The 26,425-nt window shown below is 52.0% G+C and overlaps 1 protein-coding gene across 1 annotated transcript; it reads right to left on the bottom strand.

The window, feature by feature from the left end:
* Positions 1-19: 19 nt before the first annotated feature.
* Positions 20-26,425, bottom strand: LOC134518795 (aryl hydrocarbon receptor-like). The gene is made up of 11 exons (XM_063342005.1): positions 26,313-26,425; positions 26,031-26,218; positions 14,086-14,192; positions 9,265-9,354; positions 8,177-8,300; positions 7,764-7,894; positions 6,139-6,341; positions 5,904-6,013; positions 5,424-5,565; positions 3,116-4,721; positions 20-1,597 (listed from the first exon to the last, which is right to left on the bottom strand). Exons 1-11 carry the CDS (start codon positions 26,351-26,353, stop codon positions 1,442-1,444), a joined length of 2,898 nt encoding a protein of 965 aa, XP_063198075.1. The 5' UTR covers positions 26,354-26,425; the 3' UTR covers positions 20-1,441.

The raw sequence follows: 26,425 nt of genomic DNA, 5'->3' as shown, positions 1-26,425 counted from the left end.
CGAACCATTCTGTGATTCTATGAAATGCAATTATTATTGAATGGTATTGCACACATACAACTGACTGCAGTAGGCAGTGTTTAATCTTGTTTATTCTTAAATCAAGCCAGCTGAATCTTGCTCTTCAGCCTTAAAAAAGATGTCTTTAATCTTAGTTTCTGGTTTTGTATCTGACTGCTACAGGACCTTAGTAAGCAGTAGAGGCATTATAGAAGGTGGTTAAGAATGTGGGTTAAGATGTGTGGGGATAAAATGAAACTTGGTAAGAGTAAATTGTGTTAGACATTGCAAGAAAAGCAAGTAGACAGGACTGAGTTCAGGACTTGCAGCTCTGTGGAAAGAGACCTGGGAGTCCTGGTGGACAACAGGATGACCATGAGCCAGCAATGTGCCCTTGTGGCCAAGGCGGCCAATGGCATCCTGGGCTGCATGAAGAAGAGCGTGGCCAGCAGGTGGAGGGATGTCATCCTCCCCGCTCTGCTCTGCCCTGGTAAGGCTGCATCTGGAGTACTGTGTCCAGTTCTGGTGTCCCTGGTTCAAGGACAGGGAACTGCTGGAGAGAGGACAGCAAAGGGCTACCAAGATGATTAGGGGACTGGAACATCTCTCTTATGATGAAAGGCTGAGGGACTTGGGTCTTTTTTAGTCTGGAAAAAAGATGACTGAGGGGGGATCTTATCAACACTTATAAATACTTAAAGGGTGGGTGTCAGGAGGATGGGGCCAGGCTCTTTTCGGTGGTGCCCAGTGACAGGACAACAGGTAACGGGCACAAACTTGAACAAAGGAAGTTCCACCTAAACATGAGGAGGAACTTCTTTCCTTTGAGGGTGGCAGAGCACTGGAACAGGCTGCCCAGGGAGGTGGTGGAGTCTCCATCTCTGGAGACATTCCAAACCCTCCTGGATGCGTTCCTGCATCACCTGCTCTGGGTGACCCTGCTCTGGCAGGGGGTTGGACTGGATGATCTCTAGAGGTCCCTTCCAACCCCAACCATTCTGTGATTCTGTATAGGACTGTACTGACGGGCCAGGCAGGGGCAGCCCCAGGGGCAGGCTTGGTGGTGGCAGCGTCAGCACAGTTCCCAGCCCGGTGGGCGGGCGGTGTTGGCCCTTCCTTGCCAGCTCCCTGAAGATGGGCAGCAGCCTGGCTTGCTCCTGTGCCCCGGGGGAACCTGCCCTCCAGCCCCAGTGAGGGCTGCCACCCTCCCCAGGCCAGAGACACCTCCATGGGACCAGCACATGGAGCCTCGGTAGGGGCAGGATGGGGGGAAGTTTATAAAAAAAGATTAAAAAAGCAAAAAACCCATGTGAGTCAAAGCAACCAACATCAAGAGCAATGGCAGGATACGCGTGGCAGAGGAAAGGTTTGTTATCTGCAACTTGAAGGCAGCTCCTTCCCCAGGGAATAGTCCTACTTTGTCCAGTTCAGTCTTTCTCTCCTAGAGACAGAAGTTGCCGCTGGAGGCATGAGGGTAATCTGGCAGCACTTCTGCCTGGGAGTGCGGCTGGCAGGGGAGAGTCGGGCTCCCCCCCAGCACTGGGCGGTCTTCAGGGAGTCCGATGGGAGCGCTGGGCAAAACACAGCTGCTTTCGGGCTAGAAGAGAGAGAAAACAGAGCATTGAGGCATTTCACAGTGCTTTACTAGTACTGATGGGTCTCGTGCCCAGAGGAGGCTGGCACGTCTGCTGCTGCTCTACCACTGCTGATGGTAGAGGGCTTTAGCAGTGACCCCATACACATCCCCACACCTTCCCCAAGGTCCTCTTCGCAAATGCTGACATGTCACTTCATTGACAAGAGGCTGAAAGTGCACAGAGGGCAAGTGCCTATAACCTCAGCTGGCACTAATTTTCACCTACTGACCTGCTAATTGACCTTTGCAGAACCTGACCTGGTTATGACAGCCCTGCAGCTCATTCATGAAACTGATCTGTAAATCTTGGGCACCTGGACTGCATCTGAAGCAAGCACCTGGGTCTTGCACCCTTGCTGCACTCCTCCTGGCAAGCCAAAGACCCCCCAGCCACATGAGGTGGCCACCAAGTTCTAGAAATATGTTGTTCTTTGCTGGTCCTACAAGGTCTCAAACCCATAGGCAAGACCAGAGTCAAGCTCTTCAACAGAGCTAGAAGGTACCTGGTGTATCGAGTTGGAGGAGATGGAGAATGGGAGGACCTGAGTGCACAGTATGGCCTTCAAGAAGAAGCAGAAGATGCTTTGACAACATCTGTTGGCCCCAAAAGTTAACAGAGACCCCTGTGAAAGAGCAGGGCAGCCTTCCAGTAGTAGATGTCCAGCAGCAAGGAACAAGCTACCTAGGGCACAGTACTCACTAGGGCAGAGCTAGGTAAGCAGGGAGGTAGGACAGACCACTCAGACATCTCACCCTGCCTGGTGGTGCCACAGGCTGGGGAAGCATCACTGCAGAGACGGGCTCTGCCAGGACCTAGACCAGCTCTCCACACTATTACCCCCAGACCGGAAAGTTCACGGCCCTTACAGACATGGCATCTGCATCAGGGAGAGGGGAAACAGCCAGGCAGCCTTCACTCCCTATGCCCTACCTAAGCAGCCCCGGTTTGGGCTGTTGGTCCCAATCCCAGGGGAGTCACTTGTGAGGACAGCCCTCAAGGGTGCTGTGACATTACTCAGATCCAGTGCTGGAGACCTCGCCTTGCAATGCTGGATGGCTAGCAGCAGGTGGATGGGCTCTCGACAGGGGTTGTGCACAGGCCAGGGAATGCTTTCACACAAGGGGAAGACCTTGTGGAACAGAAGATCTTCATCTCACGTGCTTTGTACTACCCATCAAAGCTTACCAGTGCATGGCTGGAATTACTCCCTGTACAGAAGTGTCAACTTAACAAACCACATGGAAATCAGTCTCAGGGACAACCACGTTCTAAAGGGAAGAACCCATACTCTGGTCTTTTGTTCTTCAATTCTTGGTGCAAAGAAAAGCCCTTAAAGTCTTCCTTTCTGGCCATGCACCAGCTAGAGCAAGTTGATTCCTGTGTACCGACCAGACAGTGTGTGCCTCCCTGTGCTGAGACCCGCCCAGGAAACACCAGCACAGAAAATGCTGAGCATGAGAGGGGAGAAAGGCCCTTACCCTGTGCCTGCTCTCCTGGCTTAGTGTGGAGGCGAATGTCCCATAGGAGTTCTCGGGAATCTCCAACGGATTGCCGATGCTCCCAAAAGGCCCCACAGCTGAGCTTGGAAAAGGGTACTGGGGCATGGAGGGAAGAGGGCTCAGCTGCTTATTGGGATTAAGCTGGTATGAGGAGGAGGGGAAAAAGCTGGAGTATGGAGCCATCTCTTCCTGGGCCGCCCTGCTGCCCACAGTTTCCATGCTGCGTAATCTGTTCAGGTTAAAGCGCACTGTTGGCATGCTGGGCCCTGGATCCATGCAGCCCTGGTACTGGGAGATCAAATCTTGGCTGGTGACATAAAAACCAGGCTGAGCTGGGGACCCCAGGAGTGGGGAAACATAGTCCTGCCATGGGCTGGGGCTGCTGCTAGGAAGAAGGTGTGGAGTGGAGTCAGGGCTGTGGCTGCACAACCCATTCATTGGCAAGTGATGGTGTTTCGGCTGGCGAGGTGGTCGCACGCAGCCCTGGCACTGGGAGAAGGGCTGGTGAGCATCTTCTTGGGTGGGATGCATTGCCAGCAAGTCACCTTTCAGCTGCTGAGCCCTATGTGGCTCCTGTGGGCAAGGGACTCCTGGGGGTGATCCAGGAACCTTGTCGCACGGGGTGCCCCATGCTGGCTGGAGGAAACGGAGCAGACCTTCCTCCCCATCTGGCCTCCACTGCAAGCCATCAGACGGCTCTTCCTCCTCGGTCGGCTCTGGCAGCAGTGGGAGCAGCTGCCCCAGTGCAGCGTGGAGGGGCTGTTCCCACAGCAGAGCAGGGGGCTGGCCTGGGGCAATGCTGGGCTGCACCACCTGCTGGGGCAGGTACTGCGAGACCTCATCCTTGACGTGGGCCTGGTACATAGGGGTGCCACCACATGTGCTTGGGGATGTGCCTGGCCGGAGACAGACCTGTTGTCCTCCGTCATGCTTGTTCACCAGAGTGGCGTGAATGTAGGAGAGAATATCATTGCTGGTGAGGCTGTCGTTCAGGGATGGGCTGCGGTCAGGGTCCATATTGACCATCACCATTTTCTCATCCAGCAGCAGGAGCTCCAGGTCTTCGGCGTTCAACCCCAGGCCCTCCAGCGCACTGAAGAGCTCGTTGTTGGAACAGCTCTCATCACTCTTAATTGAGAGTGAATCCAGGGTGGCCAAGAGAGGGTCCTCCTGCTGCAGATCCACCAGCTCCTCTTTGAGGCTGTCCCCACTTGAGGAAATAGAAGCAGTGCCCATATTCCAGGCATCTCCTCCTGCACCCAGCACGGACACATCCTCTACGTGGTCCATGAAACTGCCGCTGAAGGAGCAGTTAGGTGCAGGAGCTGGATGGGAGACGTACACTGTCTTGTCCTGTTGCATCATGGCACCCAGCAGAGAACTCGGGTCAACACCATTCTTCTGGGAGCATCCTCTGTGGCTGTGGAAGGTCTTCTTGGACTTGCTGGCTTTCCCTTTGCTCTGGAAAGGGTCAGGGAAGCCTGGGAGAGAGTAAGCACTTTTGTATAAGAGCGCCTCTCCTGTAGCAAAGGTAAAGGGAAGATGCATGGACCGTTTCCGAAGGTGCTCTCCTCCTTCTTCATCTCTGCAGGGCAGGAAGAGGAGACTGCAGCTTGCAAGTGCACAAACACACTCCATAAAGTGCTTCTGCAGTGGATAATTGTGATTCCTGCAAGCCAAAGCCCCCTTACTACCACCAGCATGCATCTATCAATCAGAACCACACGTATATACATTTACATGTGCATTTACATATACACACACATACATATTTTTCCATATACACGTATAAACCCACACATCTGTAGCATAACCAAGAGGGTACTCAAAATGCAAAGGGTAGCAGAGCTCTGACAGACAGAACTCACACCTTTGCCCCGCTCGTCTATGCTGCAGCCACCCCTTACGATGGGGATATCTGGCTGCTGCTGTATGGCAGCCACATTTGAGGTCCTTGTTGTTCCTGCACCTGCATGTCCCTACAGCTGCTAGAGAGCAGCCACCAGTCTCCCCAGTGGAAGCCTGGAGCAGTGCCCAGGACACCGGGGCAGGTATGTGTGCTGCAGGGCACTGCTTGGCGTTCTCCCTTATTGGCAGGGTGGCCTTGCAGAGGGGGATGTGGCTGAACAGCATCACTGCACAGTATCCTATGGCTGCTCCTTCAAAAGGCACAAGAAGCAATGATGAATTGAACATGCTGCCCTGCTCGGGGTGTCCCTGAGCCCACACCAATGGAAAAAGCCAGCCTGTCCCCACCCCAGCCTGGGCTGACACAGATGGCACTTACACGAGGGGTCTCTGCGTGACAATGATGTACTCAGGCTTGCCGTTCTTGTAGACAAGCCGCGCGTTGGCCTGCACCCACTTCCAGCGGTTCTCCTTTGTTAGCAGGCGGAAGACCGTCAGGCCACTCTCACCCGTCTTCATCACTGCCGGGAGGAAGCACGCGTGCCGAGGGCTGTCAGCATGTCACCAGAGGCAGGGCTGCCTCCAGTGACGCTGCCATTTCCAGCTAGGATAAGCAGGTGGCATCACAGCAGTAGCATGGCTGGCACACGCAAGGGACACCATCCCAACTAAATACCCCTCACTACACACCACCCCAAGCTCCCTGCAGTGACAAGTGCTTCACAGCAAGACATAAAGTAAAGCATCCTATGGGGAAAGAGCTGCCAGGCTTGACATGGCAGCCAACGGAGCTGCCCATAGCCCAGCCCACTCATCAGCCTCAGAGGTGGGCACGAGGGTCCACGGAGGGGACTCTTACTCCTGACGTGGTTCTCAGCACAGTACAGCATGTCGGCAGCGTGGACGAACTGGTAGCCGGTGCCACACACCCGCAGCTCCGCCTCGGTGTAGCCCAAAACAATCTTCCCCCTGCGGGAGACCGAGAATGCACCAAGCTCAGAGTCAGAGCCAAGATGGGACATCACCCGGGCAGGTTATGGTCCAGCATGCTGGAAGCCCACAGCATCACCCCTCAAATCAGCTCTGCTGCTTACTTGGCATCACACGCCAAGGGGGTGAAGTCCAGCTTGTGCTTTGTCCTGAAGATCATGTTCTTGGTTCGGATCTGCAGGATGGATGGGGGCTGCAAGGGGGTGGAGATAGCGAAGAGAGCGAGCTGGGGTGGCAGTGCAGACCCATCTTCAGACCTTTTGTTCTGCCCGTGAAGGAATTTCAGCCTGCCTTGAAGGTTTAAAGCCTGGGAAGAGAAGAAAAGCTCAGTGTCACACAGAAAACTGGGTGCAGAGAGAAGAGAAGGAGGAAAGCTCTGTGGAAGGCAAGCCACCTCACTGCAGGGTTGATGCAAATAATCCCTTGCAACTTGTCCCTTGCAATTCCAGTGCTACCTACTAAAACAAGACGGAGGATCAAAGTGATGCACTGCTGAGCTCCCTGCAGCCACAGCCCACTGCCTCCTCCCCCTGCAGCCGCTCGCTGCCGGCCCTGGGCTCCGACATGTGGCAGCTGTAGGACCCAGCACATGCTGGGTTACATCAGGATGCATCAGGGCATCGCACAATGCACAGGCTGCTTTGCATCTTAACTGAGCTCTATCACAGCCCCAGCAGGGATGGTAGTGTTGCTGCTAAACAACAGACAACCAGGACTTCATATTGAGTTTCCAAACTGGAGCAGGATGAGAGAGAGATAAACAGCATTGTTACACCCGTAGGGTGATGGTAAGAACCCCATTAACTTGCAGCAGAGAGGAGGAGGGATGAATACCACCTACTTGGTCTTAAGAGGTGCCTTTAACACAAAAACCTGGCAAAAGCACTTTTGTTCAAGATTCGGCATCTCTGAAAAGAGAGGAAAAAAACCCACACAAAGAGGTTGTAGGTACAGACCAAACCTATGAAAAACAGCTGTCATGGTTTCAGCTGGGATGGAGTTAACTTTCTTACTAACAGCTGGCATAGTGCTATGTTTTGGATTTAGGACAAGAATAATGTTGATAACACACTAATGTTTTTAATTGTTGCTAAGCAGTTAAGGCATTGTCTGCTCCTCACACCGCCCTGACAGCAAGTAGGCTGGGAGTGCACAAAAAGCTGGGAGGAGACACGGTCAGGACAGCTGACCCCAACTGACCAAAGGAAGGGATATTCCATACCATATGACGTCATGCTCAGCATATAAAGCTGGGAGAAGAAGGAGGAAGGTGGGATGACATTTGGACTTAGGGCGTTTGTCTTCCCAAGTAACCATTACACATAATGGACCTGTGCTTTCCTGGAGATGGCTGACACCTGCCTGCCCATGGGAAGTGGTGAATTAATTTCTTGTTTTGCTTCGCTTGCGTGTGCGGCTTTTGCTTTACTTTTTAATCTGTCTTTATCTCAACCCATGAGTTTTCCTTATTTTTCCTGACTCTTTTTCCCATCCCACTGGCAGAGGGGGAGAAGTGAGCGAGCAGCTGCGTGGTCCTAGTTGCCGGCTGGGGTTAAACCATGACAACAGCAGAAATACCTCCTTGTTGAGACAGGCAGGTGCTGCACATGGCAGAAAGGAGTGCTGGGTCCTTCAAGGCCAACTAATGTGCTCCAGCAGTGGCATGGACCCCTCGGGATGAGCCTGCATCCCTCCTGCTATGGAGGTTGCAGTGTGGGTCTGTACTCACCAGGAAGCCGGAAGAATTATCCAGGAGGCAGCGAAAGCGGCACACAAAACTCCTTTCCAGAAAGAAGGAGTTTTCTGGGGGCAGCTGATCTGGCTTGTAGGCGACAGCAGAAGAACTGAGACTCTTCCCCCCTGTAGGAGAGAGGGACTAGGAAAGAAGCAAGCAAGGATGCCTAGCAAGCATTGGAGGTCCCAAGAAAGGGCTGGAGGTCCCCAGGATCGGGGACTGTGTCAGTTTGCAGAGCACATCAACAGAAACTCAGGGAAAGCCACAATGTTTGGATGAAGTTATAGCTTGAGCCACAAGGACACAAGCCCCACGCAAGCGATGGCAGGGAGCTGGGCTCCCCAGCATACATGGGGAGCTACACAGCTCGTGCCTACCAGGATGCCTGGCTCCCAGCCTGCGTTTACCTTCTGCAGAAGGCTCACCCTCAGGAACATGGGGTGGGCTGAGGGCCCAGTGAAGGTTGCGCCTGAATTCCTGTTGGTCCTCAGTGTGAATCAGCTCAAAGACGCTCTGGTGCATGACATCTGTCTAGAGGAAAAAAGCAATGTGTGAGCTCTGTGGCCTGCCCCCAAGGCACCAGTTTTCCCATCCCACCTGGAAACAGCCTGTCAGAGCCCCAGTTGGCCACATCTCACCCAGTTTCCCTGGTGCTCAGCTAGGTCTCTGGCTGAATGAGGTCTGACACCTTCCATCAGAGCTGATGCTGGTGGGAACAGACAGCACATCTGGCTCTAAGGACCCCTTGCTCATGTTGGGCCAGACCTCTCCCCCTCCCCATCCTATAAAGCCACTAACATCAGCAATACAGCTCCCCTCTGACAAGCTCGTCCCCATAACATGACATCCTTCAAAATCCTAGTGCTGACTTATAGGGTTTTTGGAACAAAACAGCAGCCAAGCCACCCCAGCCCTACACTGTTACCGAGAGAACAGGGCACATGGTCTGGGACTTGCTCCCTCTGCCCAGGTGGACAGTCCTTATCTACTCTGGATGTTGGGGAAAGCCAGCTGTGCAGGAGAAACACCGAACCACAGTAACTAAAACCCTCTAGGTAAGACCCACCTCCCTGTAAATCTGACCTAGTGCCTTCCAGGTTACTTGGGTGCTCAGATAACAACAAAGCATTGGAGCCATATGGGATTTGCTAGGGGTCACCTAGAGGAGTGGGTGCCCGAAGGCACACGGGGCAGAGAACCGCAGACATCTCACCATGGCATTACACAATGGGGGAACAAACCTCGTAACCTGTCAACATAGCTGATGGAAAGCATCTGTGGGCTAGTGATGTTGCTTTAACACCTCCCCATAACCACGTCTGGCAACATGGGGTCCAAATTCACAAGACCAAGGAAAAGCCCCATGCAGTCCCTGTGAGACCCTGTGATCCCTTGCAGAGATTCCTCCTCACAGGGAACTTGTGGCTATTCTCCACCACCAAGGAAAAATCCACTCTGCAAACCCACCACAGTGAGTCAGCGGTGTCCCACCAACCTGATGAAATCCCAGATAGTCCTGAATTGTATGTGAGGAGTAAAATATCAGTCCTTCCGACGTCACCACCAGCACGAAGCCGTTGAGCGCCTAGGGGAGAGACGAGATCGGCAGGTGCCTGCCACATTCACATCACACTTTTCTAGCTGGATGGCGAGTTTCATTGTGTTCTGACACTGGTCACCCGAGTCCTGGCTGGTCCCAGCTAGCACGCAGCTGAGCCGCTGCCCCACCAAGAGAAAGGTGTGGGAGAGGAGACAAAGCATGGGGAAACCTGGAAGGAAAAGAAGCTCTTCCCAGTGGCGCCTCTCTGTTGCAACACTGGGTTTGGCCCTGGCTCTCACCAAATCCACCAATACCCTGTTCAAGCAACAACTTGGCTTCATACCCTTCCTTCAGGATGGGAACAGCACCAGAGACCTCCATTCTGGCAATTGCCTCTATGCACGTACCTTGCCACGGTGTCAGAGCACACGCAGCTAAAACAGGTTTCTCGCAGACCTCAGGAGTCTGCTCTACCTAGCAGAGGTCAAGGTCTGCAACTCATTCTCAGATTATCCTCCACTCTGCTTCGCTTGGGCAAATGAAGTCTGGAGGGATAAAAACAGGGATCAACGTCTCAAGAAGACGACTCATCAAGAAAACAGACGGTACCTTATGCTGGGTTTCTCTGAGGTAGCACAGCTCTTTCGTACAGCTGCCCAAGCGTACCCTAATCCAAACTGATGGAAAACTTCACTTCCATCCCGAAAGCAGTTGCTCAGACTCAGATTTGGACATTTATACTATTTGCTATGCAAAGAGCAACTAAAAATCTCAGAACAGCTTGTGGAAGGAAACTGGACACCACCCGTAAGTGGTCCATTCTGGTATTCTGGCGGAAACAAGCCTTTCTGACAACCTTGGATCGAAACTGCGTTTCACATCAGCTGCATGTAATGTTGACCTGTGTTTATCCAGGTGGCTCCGCTCATGTAGTTCCCACCCTCTCCGCAGCCCAGGAGGGTCCTGAAAGCTGTGTGTGACCTGGGACAATGTGGGGCTGGAAAAACTGGGGGACATTCAGTGCAGAGCAAATTCACCACAGATCACTGTGTGATGCCAGTGTTGGCTGAGCATTCCCTGCTGTTTCTTGGCCCACGTGCATGGGGATACTCCTGCGGGTTTGGGAGAAACATAGCCAGCTCCCAACCTCGTTCATGTCCCACATGTCCTCCCCAGGTGCCAGAGGAGAGGCCTGGAGAAGGACTGTGGTGTGCCGGTGGGGGCTGCACACAGGCAAGGAACAAGGGACCAGCCTGGAGGTTGTGTCTTCACTGCTCACTCCGTTGTGTCACCATCAAGGTGGCAAACCCAGTGCTGCAAAGTGCCTTACCCAATGAAAATGGGAAAGGTGAAAGCTAAAGCATAAGAGTTTGGGTTTTGAAACTATGGCAAAAAAGTCTAATTTCTGAAAATCCATTTTCTTCCAAAGCAGGAGGGAGGACAGGCTGAGCCTGGGCCCTGGATTTGGTGGAAAACGGCAGAATCACTGATTGACTTCAGAGTACCTTTTCCTTTTGGCAAATAAATGATTAACCCCCAACACACAACTGGCAACAACCTGCTGCAAGAAACGCATCCAACCTGCACAGTGCCGTCCTTCCAAAGCACCATATGAGCGAAAGGACTGAGCATCAGTGTTTGTGGCGTAAAGGGGTGTCCGCAGCCACCCGTGCCAGGGACGTACACGTTAGGCACGAGACACTCCCAGCCACACTCCTCTTCTTCTGGAGCTCTCTCTCTGCATGGTGTACGGATTAACACAAGGCAAACACTCCATCCTGGAGCACATGCTCATTTGCGCACACCTTCCACCCAAACAGCCTGAACACCGTGCTCTGTTTTGACAAAACAAACGCTCAAGCTGCTTCGCCCATGCACGCTCCAAGTACTAAGCCCTCCCCGCAGAAAATAGCAAGTGCAGCCATCAATCTGAAGTTTCCAATGTATTTTTAATGCTACACAACTTACATATTTTACAGTTCACTGGCTCTTCCATTCTCTTCTCAGGCCCCAGGACCGCGAAGTCAACATCCAAGGGAGCATTGTTTTGCCAGGCAGGAATGGGCTCAGTTGATCAGAGCCTCCATCTTCCTCAAAGGGGCCTACTTCTTCCAGCTTAACAAATTTAGGAGGTGGTTGGTGTTTTCTCTGATCCAGCAGCCCAAGGGCCAGCAGGACAGGACGTGCGAGAAAGGACCAGGGTGCTGGCTGACAGTGTCCTTTGCACCTAGAGATCCACGAAGATTGGAAGACGCAGAGGAGCTTCCCTGCCAGTTTGTGAGTGCAGCTGCTGTCCCAGGAGCCCTGGCTTTTAATCCCGGCTCTCTGGCACCAGACAGGAGTGGATGCATGTGAAAGCATTGCTAATACAGGCACTGGCAGCATCCAGGGGAGCCCCTCAAAGCCCCCCTAAGTGCCACAGAGCCCTGTGCTTTGAAGACCATGTCACCACCTTGCCAGGGCTGGGAGCAGGCCCCTGGGAGTCTCCCCCTGACCCCGAGTGGCAGGTAGGCATCACTGCATGAATCAGTTTCCCCAGCTCTAAATAGATCCCTATAGACTTCCAGTCTTCAAGGCCATGGTGCTCCCTTAAGAGCAAAGGCCATGAAAACCCAAGAAAACAACCAGTTTAGCTCTCCAGAAGCCGAACAGCTTTCAGAGCCATAACAGCACCCTTTGGCCGCCCCTCCCTTAAGGGCAACAGGTCCCTATGGGGACACTCCTGACAGCTTGAAGCAGGAGCCCTCCAGAAGGCAGGGGTCCTCCTGCAGCGTGGACCCCAGAAGCCCTGTGTCTGTCCAAGGCCAAAACCATCCCGTACCACTAACCTGGCTGCAGGCAGGGAAGCCACAGTAGCCAGGCCTGACCTGCTTCCCCCACTTCATCATGTATAGACATCAGGATTAATTAGGGTCTAGCATGTAGTCTCAGCCAAGTCCAGCTATTGTTGCTGCCAACTCCTGTTTCATTGTCCAGGTCAGTGTTTCTCCCCCCTCTCCTTCCCTTTATTCTGGGCACAAATGCTCTCTCTATTTACTGGGGTTGATCTCAGTGTGTGGGAATCTGCCACAGAGGTTAATTAGTGCTGCCAAGTGCACTTTAACCCTTTGAGCAGCTTCAGAGGCATCGCTTCGCTGTGGCAGCGGCAAGGGACATCTTGTAGCACTCTGTCCATCCCCAGCTGCACTGACCAGCAGGCTGATTTAATACCCTGTAGCCAGTGACGTGTACCTGCATTGCTGGGCACCTGGGCAGAGGTGGTCCACCCTGGTCTCAGCCTTCCTAAGGCTTGGCGCCTTTAGAGGGCTTTTCATGCTTAACCCCTGTTTAAGATACCTCCCTCTGCTGAGATTGCTGCTGGAGAGAGCCTTGGTAGAAAAGGACAGGCCAAAAAAGTAAAGCTGGAAAATCAGAAGAGGGGAAGGGAAGAATCAGGGTGGACCAAGAGACGAGACAAAGGAAGTTTGGACATCAAAGGTGACAGACCAGGTGGAAGCAGTTTTTTAAACACGTAGGAGCATTTCTTTGTGGCACGCAGGCAGGTTGTGAGCCCCTGCTGTGTCCAGGATCATACAGACGGGCCCCTGGAAGAGCCAAACATAAAGCCACATTGTTTAACACCCAGCGTGGTACCTCTACAAGGATGACATCAAATTGATGAGCAGGACATCAATCCCCGGCAAGCCCTGCTGAGCACGGTTTTGTTACATCTGCAGCAGAAAACCCTCAGTTTTTTGGTTATTAACCACCTTGGCTTTAGCATTTCTCTCCCTAGACACCGAGATGCGACAATAATTATACTTACTGCTAAGAGCTTAGCGAGCCTTTGGCAAGGAGCTGGGAGTGACCAGCATGCTTGCCCCACTCTGGATGACAGCCAGGCAGGGGACAGTGCTGCAGCTCATGCTTTTGGTGCCAGGTGGGGAAGGAAGAGGAGACCCATGTCCTCATAGGACCTTGTGCTGACGGAGCCTGACCTCTTCCTATTCACCATGCGTGGTTTGGAGACAGGAGGTCATCTCCCAGCATCTCTGAACAAACCATGAAAGCAGAAGCCTCAGCCCAGCCACGCTGCAGCATCACCAGCGTTGCCTCCAGCATCAAAGGAGCCAACTATATGCCTCTCGCAGAGTTCCCAGGATACATCCATGTACCGTGTGCATATGGGCTGAGCATATGGCCCATCAGCACCTATTGATGTACTCGGTGTCAAACATCACTGCCTGAAAAACAGGGAAGACTTCCATGACATTTTCTCCTCTGTTTTCACCAGTGTTTGGACAACATCCCTGAGTTGGGACCAGTGTGCCCATGTTGAAAACCACACTCAAAATGTCTTGCTCTGCTTGGCTGCCGTGTCAGACCTATGGCGCTTTTTACACATGAGGGCAGAGAAGCAGAAGAGCTGAATCTCTGTAGTCAGAAGTTTGGCACTGCTTCCAGTGAGATGGAGGGGGTTCTGACACCCAAACGATTTACAGGTGGCAATTTTCTCCAGGAAGGATGGGAAAAGGAAAGGAGAAGCGACACAGTTTCTGCCTCAGAGACCTGAAGAGGTCTTGAACCTCTCAGAAGCTCAGTCAGAAGCACTACGAGCTACACTACGTGAAATCACTGCTTCACCAAAACAGCCTGCAATCAATAACACAACAGCCTGCAATCAGTAACGCGACCGCCTGCTCTGTGGGTAAAATTCAAAGGAGCTGCAAAGGGTACAGGAGGAAAAATCCCTTGAAGGCATCTGCCAGGGATAGGTGGCCAGCAAGGAGCACTAACCTGTAGGAGCAGCTCACCCTCTGGTACGGCTGCCGAGCCAGGAGCTGGTCCATTGCTGCAGTCTCCATCCTTCTCCGCCTCTTTGGTACCATGATTCTTTAGAGCAACTGCATGAAGCAAAGGGAAAGGACTTCAGTGCTGCAGTAACACGGGCAACTCACCACCATGAATGTCCAAAATACAGACCTGGCTGCAAAGCTGGACAATGCACTGCCAGGGGAAGCTGTGATGTACCCTTTGCTTCACCCCTCAAAAGAGTTGATTTTAACAGGACATTTTTCATTCACTCAATACCCTCAACTACTTTCTTTTTTTTCCTTCTCCTTTTCTTCCCCTCCCAGACCTTTAACAACTAATATCCTCTACTTCCTTTTCCCCCTGACCTTTAACAACCTACAAATAAAGAGCAGTTAAAGCCAGGGATCAGACAGGCACCAGCAGAATAACTATGAGGTCCTGCGTTTTTCAGCAAGTACCTGCAACCAGTAGCACAAAAAGACACGTTTAGTGATTCTCACCAGCTGGCAATCTCTCTTATCATTTAGCAACAGCAATGATGCACGTCCCCATTTGTGTCCCGATGTGGACACGGGGTCACAATGCCTCACACTACTTCTTGCAAACAGCCAGCGCCAGCCCTCGGTGCCACACCACGCGCTCCCCACTGGCTCCTGGGGCATGGCAGCAGCTCTCTTCTTGCCAGGGGGGTCACTGCACCCAGTGTTTCTTTGCAATGCTGAACAGATCGGCTCGTGCGTGCTCCAACTTCGAGAAGGTCAGACGACCGACAGCAGCAAAAGTCTTCCCTATGCGAAAGGCATTGCAGCAAACCCCACGCTCTTCTAGGATAAGGAACATGCCATTTTGAAGGATACAATCTGGATAGTCCAGTCGATGATGTCTCATTAGAGTTCAGCAACATAGCGGGTTTGTTCAATCAAATTAAGCTCACAGTGGGAGAAAAACAACATGGAAAAACGCACACATGGATACAGATGCAGACACCCGAGATTGCAGGCAACCTAACAGTGATCAATGCACAATAAATACGGATGAGGAAACCCGTCACTCAGTTTAACTAAAAGATTTGCCTGTAAATTTTGTTCTCTCCCTGAAAGAACAAATCCCAGTGATATGTTAGGGTGGATAATACATAAAGAGTAAGATGACAACAGGCCTGTGCATGGCAGGCCTGTCCAGGAGACAGGGGAGAATATAGCAAAGCCGTGAAGCTTCTTGCAAGCGAGGACAGAAGGCGGCATTTGTCTGTCGTTAGACCAGCTGCTCCCCCCAGTACTCGCGAGGAAAGGTGTGAGGCACCAGCAGCAGCTACCACTGCAGCCTGCCCTTGTTCCTGCTCAGAGAGAGCAAAAGCTTTTTTGGAATTGCTTTTCCTGGCTCCTGGGCTACATGTGTCAAGGAGCTGCCATGCTTAGATGTGATGGAAGCATCAAGTGGACCCTGGAAGTAATTTAACACCCCATATAGCTATCAGCGGGAGCAAAGCCACAAGCCGAGACAGAGCAGCAAGTCAGAAGGCACAAGGTACTAGGCACCAGCACATAAAAAAAAGCCAGGCTCTGTAACATTTGGCTCCCCTTGTGCTTTGCCAAAGCAGCTGCTGAAACTCGGCTCCTCCATCCATGTGGAGCAGATCCTTAAGGACCTCAGTGCCTGCGTGCAGAAGCTCATGGGTGAGCAGCTTCCCAGCCGCTGTGAAAGGTGGATGCTCCAGGTGCATCTCTGAGCCTTCCAGGACCATGAGGTCTGAAGCCGAACCCAGCAGTGCCTGTATTCACAGGGCAGCCACGAGCAGAGGGGCTTGTTTGGGCTCCAAAGTGGAGTCCCCCCATCTGTCAGCATCTCTCTGCAAGCACGTAGCAAAAGCATGCTGTCCCCTGCAGACCTGCTCTCTTCCACTGGCAGGGCTCACCTTCCATCCCAAAGTCCTCTGAATCCTCCATGGGCATTTGCCAAGCATCGGCTCATAGGCAGGTGGGAGCAAGGAAGGATGCTGTGGTCTGCAGAACCTTACTGGGATGCACATGAGGCTCTGGGGACAAAATACACTTCCACCAGACACAGGACCATCCCAAAGATCGACTCCGCTCCATAACAAAATGCAAAGCTTGTCCTGGTTCTAATATGGCTTTTAATGAAAAGAAAAAAAACTGATACAGCAGCAAAACCCCTACTTCTGGGAGGTCTGGGAAATTCCCCTCAGGCTCAGCCTGCACGGATTATTTCAGGAGCTATTTGAGCACCGCAGGGCTGACAGCCCAGCATTAAGTTTATGGCGCGTGTTTGTACAACAGCGGGTCAGTCACGAGCGTGCTGGGGTGGACACGCACATGCTGCCATGTCCCAGCTCCTCCCTGAAGGCCACCCTGCTGTGAGCGCTGCTGCCCAGGACTGCCTGGGGTCCCCCGCCTGGGTCAGAGCCCAAGGAGGCTGCACAAAGTCCCGGGCACAGGCAGGGCATCGGGTAGAGCAGCATGCAAGCACAGCAGCCCCATCGCCCAGGCAAGGTCCTGTGGTGTGGATGGAGCAGGTTCCTGGCAGCGCCCTTCCAGCAACTTGCTTTTCTGGGAGCAAAACGTAGGAGCTATGAATTATTAAAGGTCTTCAGTCCTCCTCTGCTAGCTTCCAGACTGCTGCACTGGAGGTGCAAGATAAAAATAAACCTGCACGATAGAAGAGCAGCTAAAGGGTGCTGCCCTCTACTCAGAGGTCTGATGTAATGGTTTGATATTTCCCCGTAAAAGGAAAAATTGATCACAACTGCTGCCTAAAAATAGACTTTGCTGTCAGCATGTGGACTGCTCATAAGCTGTGGGGCCAGAGAAAAACAAGTTAAAATCAGAGTATGGCCCACTGTCCTCCACACAGATGCCTGCCACCAAACCCAGCCTGCTCCTGCAAACAGGATCGACCCACCGGGGCTGAGGGGCTGCTCTCATGTAAACCAGAATCCCTGTGGGGGTTTTCCTGTGACCTTCACCAAGCAGCATGTTTTCCATCCAAGCCATCTAAGGAACCCCGAAGATGACCTGCTCTTGTCTGCAGACATCTCAGGCTGGCCTCCTGCCTGGTGTCCCCCAGCTTTGTCTCTCCATAAATAGTCCTGTGCAGCCCCTCGGGTCAGCAATTCAGCAGAACTGTCACAGCGCATCAGCCCGACAGAGCAGAGATGAGCCGGAGAGCCGCTGCAGCGTCCTCCCTGCCGCGCGGCATCCTCCCCTCCTGCCCGGCTACCCGGGGGAAGGGACAGGCAGGAACCGAGCAAGCTCAGCACTGGGGAAAAAGGTGGCCTTCTCAACACAGCAGCTGCCTTCATGTTGGGCAGGGAGGCAAGGTGCAGTCTTCACCCTCACAGTGTGACCGGTGACAGGCATTTACAGGGGGGAAGTTAAAAAAAATACCACAAAAACAACCAAAGAGAGAAGTGGTTTTTCCTGGGCTCCCTCACTCTGGCCACCAGCATCACCTTTGCTGCTGGCAGCTGTGGAAGGAGGAAGGTGAGGAGAGAGAGAAGCTGGTCACCTGAAAGCAGCAAGGCTTGCACATTTTTCCTGTTTTTTCTTCAAAGAAAAAAAACCCAAAACTTCTGCCAGGACCTGCAGGTTATTTTGCCACAAAAACCCTTTTAGTGAAGACAAAGAAAATCTCTATCCCCGCCTGGCCCCATCTCTGAGGAAGGAGATGTTTCTTTGACACCATGCTGCTTGCACCTGCCCCCCCACAGGAGGAGGATGGTTTCTGCCCTATGGAGGTCCTCACACACAGGTGCCCATGTTGCTCACCAGGTCTTTGCTGCCTGGCCCTGTGCTCTCACCCCCCGGGAGCAGGAGGGCTGGGGGGGGACAATGGGGGTGGGTTTCCTCCCTCCATCTCCGGGACAGCACTTCCCTCAGGACCCAGCCTGGGAAGCTATTTCACGTGATGCTGATGGGACACCTTGCCGACTACCAGGTTTGCCAGTGAACTCCTGAACCTGCCAGGGCTTTGTAGCCCCGGGAAATCTCTGCACCAACAAGCGGGTATTAACATTTTTGAGAGGATATCTCCCAGCCTCCTTCCCTCCACACAGAAAAACCTCTAAGTGGGAGCAGGGTTTCCCTTCGGCTGCAGACTGCAAATGAGGAAAATGAGACGACTTGGTCCCAAACCTGCTCCAGGCATTGATGCAGGAGAAGCAGCAGAAGGAAACCCAACCACTTCGTGGTTCTTCAAGAGCAGCAAGGGGTCATGTCTCCCCACTACTGCATTTAAAGGAGACAAGAAAACACCGAACCCAGCTGCAAGTGATGGCAGGGACCTCTATCTGCATGGCAGAGTAGGTCTCGGGGTGGGGAGAGAGAAGAGGGGTTTTGGTAATGGTGCTCCCTGCACGCATTTTGCCGTAGGGCTCAATGCCCCCGTGCGTATCAGTCACTCTCCAGGGGAAGACGAGATTGGTTGATTTACTTATTAATGAAATTGCCTTCTATCTACCTCTTTCTTCCTGTCATTTGCGGCAATTCCCTGAAAAGCAGGTCTTCCACTCACACAGCAGTAAAAACCTTACTGTGAGAGGTCTCCAGATCTTCCTTTTCCACCCACCTCTCTTGCTCCGAGACACTCATGAGCAGAGGGACCTGCAGCTCTGCTACTTGGTACACACACCCTCACATTAAATAACTCCTCAAAATTGTTTTCCTGCACTTTATTATAAAGAAGAAAAAAAAATTGGAGATTTAGGAAAACACTCTTCAAGTTGCTTTTGAATAAACTAAGGTTGTTTCATTTTCAATCTAAACTTCTAATCAAGAAGAGTCATTTAAACAGAAAAGCGGTTTTCCCCCCCAGTAAGAATGGTATTTTCCTTTTAAAAATAAGTAAATAAAGGGTTTCCCCCACCATAAGAAGAGTTTTGCTGATGAGCTCACACAGGTGGCAGGTGATGCTGGCCAAAACCCGCTAGCAGTGTGGGGGTAGGGGACTTCCCTTCCCCACCGCAGCGGCCTCAGGTTGCCCATATCAAACATCACCCACCTCTGGTGATAAGAATTCCAGTGAGAATTCTGCAGCTCTCCAGTGAAACCAGCACAAGAGCTTTTACTTCCACTGGTGGGAGCCCCACAGGTGACACAGCCACAGGTCAGCAGGAGCACGCAGTGCAGAGAACAGCAGCGTGATGCTAAGGGAGAAAAATTTGGCCCAAATGCCCTCCCGATTGCCACGCTCAAACTAGTGGAAAGCTAAATCGCTGTTGTGAAGGCAGGCGAAGGACTGCCATCTCCCCCCGCCTTCTCCAAATGCACCTCTGTTGTCAGCAAGCCAAATCCGATCGTTGCTCTGACATTTAATCCACATGTTTTACAGCAAGCTTACACATCAACTATTTTGAGAAGCAAAGAACAGGAACATGCACTTAGTAAAGTATATCCCATTCTAGGATATTTTTTTTTTAATTGTCCAGCATGAACTGATCTCTTCCTAGCCAATGCAAAATTATTCCACTGCCTCACACAAGTAAGACTTAGCGAATTTCGCCAGCAGCTCCTCTGATACAGAGTATTTGAAATGCATCAGAAGGAAAGCGCATCATGGAAATGGTGAGAGAAGCAGGCAGAGATTTGCTGAAACCAGGCAGCAGAGCCATCTCCTCCCTGACCTGCCAAACCATCAGTTCGTCTCTCACCACTGAGCTGTACAGAGCCCATTTTCTAGCAACTGGCAAGTAAACACTGCCCGAATTTCCCTTTGCTTATTCATAATGGATGCTACGGTTTTACTTACCATTTCATAAAACCTGCCACAGCTGCCTGTCGACACAAATTTCGTTAAATGGATGAATTATTTATCCCTTGCCTAAATGGTACGGATACAGCACCTTCCGTGAGCACGTATGGTGAATAATGGATGCCCTGTTAAAAGATCTAATTGCACTTCTAAAAGCAAGGACGCTTCGACTACGCGTAGCTTTCTCTTGTGTCACCAAAGGCACTTAGGTCTCAAACGGAGAAGCACGTGCAGAGGTTTAAACGAGGACAAAGAGGACAAGGACCGGCCAGGCTTTCCCTTCTTCTTGCAGCATCGACAGCAGTTTGAACCCTCCCGCTCCCTCCAGGAGCTTTAGGTGTGCGTCATCCCAGCTCAAAACCTTAACCTGGAGTTTCTTGCCAGCTCTGCTCCCATCTTTTCATTTGAAGGAGCCTTGAGAGACCCCATCTGCTCATAGGCAGCAGAGCAGGCAGCCGCCCAGAGCCCCGTGTAAACCACGGGGACCTCCAACAGTTTCCTACAAGCTACTCCCATGAGACCCAGGGAGAAATACTCGGCGAGGAAAGCATGCAACAGGAAAACTGCTTACCTAAGGGAAGTCACAAGACTTTCCCAGCTTAAATTGCTCCTCCAAGGCCAGCTCATTACCTAGGCAATTAAGAGAGCAGGGTGATCACAGGACTAGGCTTTATTTCCTTAAACCATCTCTTAGGCTTTACTGCTACAGCTATTTGCAGTACGTGGCCCAACAGCCCATAAGGAAGGAGAGTAGATGAAGTGAATAAATACACAACATCAGTCATCTCAAAACAACCACACATCAATAAATGCACGTCCCAATCTCACACCTTCACCCCTAAGCAGAGGTTTTTTGGGCACAGTTATATGGTCTATAACAACTCTATAATTTAAAGCACTTTTCCAGTCTTACCCGACTGCAAGGGAGCAGCTTAGGCACTTTTGGAGCCATCAAAGCTCTAGCAGTAATTGTCTGGGTTCATACCAGAGTTAAAGGGTTAGCCTCAGCCCCGAGGCTGCACATCGATCCTGCAGATGCCACCTGAGATTTTAAGAGGACTCCAGGAAAACTCCCAAACCCTCAACACCCACAGGAGAATTATTTTTTAAAAAACACGTGGGAGAGGCAAACTGCTTGGGACACAGCAGGTCAGTCATTGGGCCCAACAATTGACCTGCATTCCCAGAAGTGCCGCCTCCTCCCAGCTCCAGTTTGAGGAACAGCTGGAAAAGCTGTGCTGCCTCATAGCCCTCTGAAACAGCACAAGCCCATGAAAGCCAACCGAGAACAGTTCAGGTGACCACTGAGTCCTGGTAAAGCCCCTCTGTGCAGGCACCTGGGAACAGAACCACCCGTGCACAGGCCCGTGACAGGCACAGGGCCCCCTGGGGACACCAAGCTGACCCCCAAGGGCAGCTTGGATGACTTTCCCACCATGCTGCAGGAGCAAGCTGCAAGAGATACTTCTCTGAACTGAGCTCTTGACTATTTTGAGGTCTGCCAATTGACTTCCCGTCAGGCCTTAAAGTGGACCAAGCAACACAGATGTTACCCAACAGCTATGTGACAAGGCGCCTTTGAGGCATCTTCCTTTTTGCTAACAAATCACCATGCAGGCCAAGAGCCAGCAACAAACCTACCCCTGGAGCATCTTCCCTTCTTCTCTCCCTGCTTCCAGAGGGCGAGGGAGGCAGAAGAAACAGAGACCCTCCCACAAGCCAGCAGCATTTGACAGGCCCTAGCGTCAAGGGGAGGGATGAGGAGGGATTAGAGGGGAGCAGCCAGCCAGGCACTGCTGGGTTAAGCTGCCGTTGCTCATTTGGTACGACGTGCCATGCAGACCCCAGCACGGTGGCACTGGCCGCCCAACAGCAGGAGAGGGAGAGGTGGATGGCAGCAGCAAGGCTTCTTGGTGTCTTGGCTTTGCTACACTGCTCTGAGGACAGTAATCAGCATGGAGGGGAGAGGGAAGGGGGCTTCTGGGCTCTCGGGAGATGCAGACCACTGTGCCTGGCTTCTCAGCTCCAGCAGCAGCAGCCTTGCAGCATGCTCCCACCCCTACTGAGCCATGTGTGCTGAAAAAGCCTCCTGCAGAGCAGGGAGGAAGGCTAAGATGGTGAATGAGAATTAAAAATATTTGTCTCACCAAGGGGGAATAAAGAAATAAGACATTTGGAGAGACTGTTGTAGAAGAAAAGAGACCTGTAGAGGAAAGGAGAAGGTAGAAGCCCTTAAGTCAACTCACATGAATGTTTGGATAGAACCCTTGATTTGGAAGCCAACTTCAGCTCCTTTCGGTCCTCCTGGTCCAGGCTAACGGTGTTTTACCCAGCAGGATGGGATGTGGGGCGGGCAGGGCTGAGCTCCTCACTGGAGTCCACCTCCCTGGTGGGACATCTCTCCCAACATCTTAGGTCCTCCCGTGGCCCTGCTCCCCCACGTAAGTTCACCTTTGTCATGGTAACCAGCATTCCTGCAGACAGAAAGCATTTGTATACGCTTTGAGCTGCAAAGCCAGGCAACAGGGTAAAAGAGAGGCACCTGGGCATCTCGCAGAGGACAGCAGTGCTGCCCCATCACAAGAGAAGCCTCTTCCACCCCACCACAGATCAAACCTGGCACACTGGGGTGTGCTTGCCAGTGGTGCTGCTGGCTGCCCACCATCCTCGTTGGCCCTGCGCCATGCCACAGGAAAATCTGCTGTCACGGAGAGGACACTCTGCAATCCCAAGGCACTTTGCTGCCTTGTGTCCTGAGGGCCAAATGGTCCTTCAGTTGATAAAAATCAGAGAGAACCTCCTGTCTGATATCAGGACACCTGGCCACTCAACTTGCAGCCCAATGCTTGTCTAAACAGTGTTGTATCACATTGCTGTACTAGGCAAAAAGCAGTGCCACCTCCTTCCAGGAGGAGACCACAGCCAAGAGCTGTCATGGCTATGAACGCTCCTTCCCCAGAGATGCCAAACACACAGGGCAAACTCCTGGCAGTGAACTGCTTCCCAGCTTTGTTAAACTGGAAATATTTGCCAGACTGCAAAAAAGGAAGAGAATTAGTAGACAGACAGACACACAGATGCTCTTGTCCTTTGGAAGAAGACAATCTGGCATCGGGGGCTTCACAGCAGAGACACCCAACCCCATATTTGGCACATGCTGTGAAGGAAATGTTTGTTTAGATTAATAACCCTGCTTAACAAAGGCGATGTTTGATGGTCTCTAAACCACTCCAAAGATTAAAGAACAAAACACTGAATGACCTTAAATCCTCTGATTTCTATCACCTAACTGCAGGCCTAAAATCATGCTCCCAAACAAGCAGAAAGGGAGCAGGGACAGTCTCAATTTAGGCCATATAAAATATAAAAACACTCATGCATGAAGGAAAAACATGTCTTTTTAGAAACCAAAGACCTGCTGGCAATACCTCCCTAAACCAACGTTCAAAACCCCACTGTTCACATAAAAGCACATGCAGATGCTTCTCGCATGCGGTATCTCTGCCACCTCCCACAGCTAAACAGCAGGTTTGCTTCCACCACACAGTTCGGTCCATCCACCCTGACCTGTGCAGACCGACCACCGCAATGTAAACACAGGGACGTGTTTAACGAGAGCTGTGAAGCTTGCTCTGCATTTTGAAGAATTTATGATGGGGCTAGAAGATGACTGGGAGCTCAAAACAGAATGAAAGAAGCTCCCACAGATTTTACCAGTGACGAAGATCTAGAACCCACGTGGGTTATGCCTGTACAAATTTCCCCATACACAAGCTATGCATAAAGCAAGATGCTGAAACAAAATTAAAAAAGAATTAATTTTCAAATAGCCAGGAGGAGGAGACATACAACGAATTATTTAAGAGGGGGCTGCAGAAACAGCAGCTGGCATAAACCTGCTGGGTGAGCTGATGTCGGTGATCATGCTCACCACCTGAGACCTGCTCCAGGAGGATGCGCTGCAAAGATGTTTCTCCTCATAAGGCATGGCAGCATGCTCTAGTTTCCACCCTTGCTTTTCCTTGGTCCTCTTTCAGGGACAGCTCAAGCAGGGACACACTCGAGTTGGGGACAGGCCAGGTCCTACTTTTTCCCCAGTCAATACCAGGGTTTGCACTGCCTGTTTCCGAGCTGCCTTCTGACAGCTCTGGGACGGGCTGGATGCTCTCAATAAACACAAAAAGACCCCAGACCATTTGTGTTTTCTGATCCAATGTCATACAGGACCTGTCAGCCTCCTTGGGATCCCGTCTCACATATCCAAGGATGCTGAGTGGGAGTCGGAGCACACAAGCTCCCCCAGCTCAGCAGCCAGCAGGCAGGCAGACCCCAGCTGCCCGTCCTAACCCTGTTCCCTGACAGATCGAGGGAAAAACAACCCCTAAACGTGCAGACAATTGAAAATAAAAAATAAAAAAAAATAATGCAAGGGAGTAATAAGCAGATTATTCTGAACAGCAGTCTTCCAAAGTTGAACTTAACCCTCAGCTCCAGCACAACTTATCAGAGAGCAACATCACTCTGGCACTTGCACTTAAAGTCACTTAAAATAATTTGATTTCGTAGATGGGCTTGCCCAGAGCTCCTTGTAAAGATTTTTTTTTTTTTTTCAGATGCAGAAGAGACTCAAGGAGGTCTGCAATCACTATTTGCATCTAAAAGGATGAGGCTTTCCTCGTTCCGTCCCACACCTGAGTTACCGTGACCTGCCTTAAATCAGACAGATGTGGGTACCATCCCGTAGCTTCAGACACACTGATGCGCTCAGTGGCTGGGAAGTTGGCCCCATGAAATGGAACCAGATGGAATAACAGGAAGAAAAAAAAAAAAAAAAAAGAATCTCAGAACGGGATTTCCTAGTTCCTCACAATGCAAAACCAAAGCAACCCACCATGCCGGGGATGGAGGAACATCAAACCCCAGGACGCACGGCCCTAGCAGGATGCTCGCAGGGCAGGGGGCCCATCCCCCCAAGTCACCTTGTGCTCACTGTTCCCCAGCCAAGCTTGTGGCATCCTGGCACGGCCACCCTGGAAAGGACAACAAGCCCCAGAGCAACGCCTGGTCTGACGCTTCTCAACAAGACCAGCCATTTCAAAGCCACCATTTTAAGGAATTGCTACCACCCCTCTGTTTTATAAATTCTTGCAGCAGCGAAATTTAAACTATTAATGTTTCAGGGGAGGAGAGAGGCCTGCACTGCGCCACAGACTTCTGCCCCGCGCAAGAACAAGCGTGCTTCAGAGATGCCAGCACCACAATGGTCCTCCTCTGCCTCAGAGCATCGTCACAGACGATGAGTTCTGGGCAACATCTTCAGCGTTGCAAAGGCTGATGCAGCAGAACTCCATCCTGGGGCAAAAACAGTGTGGAAAACACAACGAGTACAGTCAAAAAAATTGACCTGACTCCGCAAGGCAAATAACTCCTCTCTAAGGCCATTCATTTTTCATTTCACCACTTGCCAATCCTACAAGCAGCGTTTAAAAGAGAATGAAAAAAGGAAAAAAAAAAAAAGGCATTCAATATATTCAATGATTTGGAATTGAAGAGAGATTGTTGTGTTTCTGAAGTCATATGCAGCATTCTCAAGTCACTGCTGTTTCACCAGGAAAATCCAGGGCTGCCTAAATACCCTCCTGTGGGCTCCTATTAGTTACGAGGATTATAGCCCAGTGGAATGCAGACATGCCTTTAACACGGTCTATTTTAAAAGGCTCCCAAATAAATTGTAACCGCATCACAGGCAATTATTATTCATCGTCAGCAGCCCGAGTATTTCTCCAGTCTATTATAACAGGGAAAAAAAAAAAAAGTCACTTGCACCCTGAAACTTTCCGACGGGGCTGCACAATACACCGCTCCCCTTGCAGCTGTGCCTTGCCAAAGCCTCAGCCCGGGATCACGCAGAAACCCTCCAGGCTAAACATCAATTTTCTACTTCAGCGGAACCCACAAACAAGATCAGCTTCATCTCTCCAGATCCCTCGAACTCCGAACAAGTGGGAGCTCTGCTTTCGCCCAGGTACCGTGCACCTGAAGCCTTGCGGCTTGAGATTGCAAAGCATGAAAATGCGGTGTTAAAAAGGGGGGGGGGGAGCACTTTTAGGGGGGAAAAGGGGAAAAAAGAGGGGGATGCTCGGGCCGGCGGTGCCCCTTACCGCTGCAGAAGCTCTTGGCGCGGAGGTAGCCGGCGCTGAGGCGCAGGACCGAGAGCTTGTCCAGCCCGGCCACCACCTCCTCGGGGAAGGGCAGCAGCCCGGCCAGCCGCTCCAGCTCCCGGTTCAGCCGCTCCCGGTGCCGCTTGGAAGGATTGGAGCTGCCGCCTTCGGCCGGCCCCGGCCTCACCCTGCCGGGCAGAGCCGCGTTACCGGACGCCTCGTGTCACGTCCCCGCTCCCTCCCCGGGACACCTCCCCTCTCCCCCCCGACGCCTCCACTCACGCCCGGGGCACCGGCTTCCTCCGCCTGCGACCCGCGTACATGGCCGGGCCGGTGGGCAGCGCTCAGCGCATCCCCCGCCAGCCGCCGCCGCGCAACCCGCAGCCTCCCCGCGG

The sequence above is a fragment of the Chroicocephalus ridibundus genome, chromosome 7 (genome assembly GCF_963924245.1).
Source record: "Chroicocephalus ridibundus chromosome 7, bChrRid1.1, whole genome shotgun sequence".
NCBI classification, from domain to species: domain Eukaryota; kingdom Metazoa; phylum Chordata; class Aves; order Charadriiformes; family Laridae; genus Chroicocephalus; species Chroicocephalus ridibundus.
This window is presented reverse-complemented; position numbering and strand designations above follow the sequence as displayed.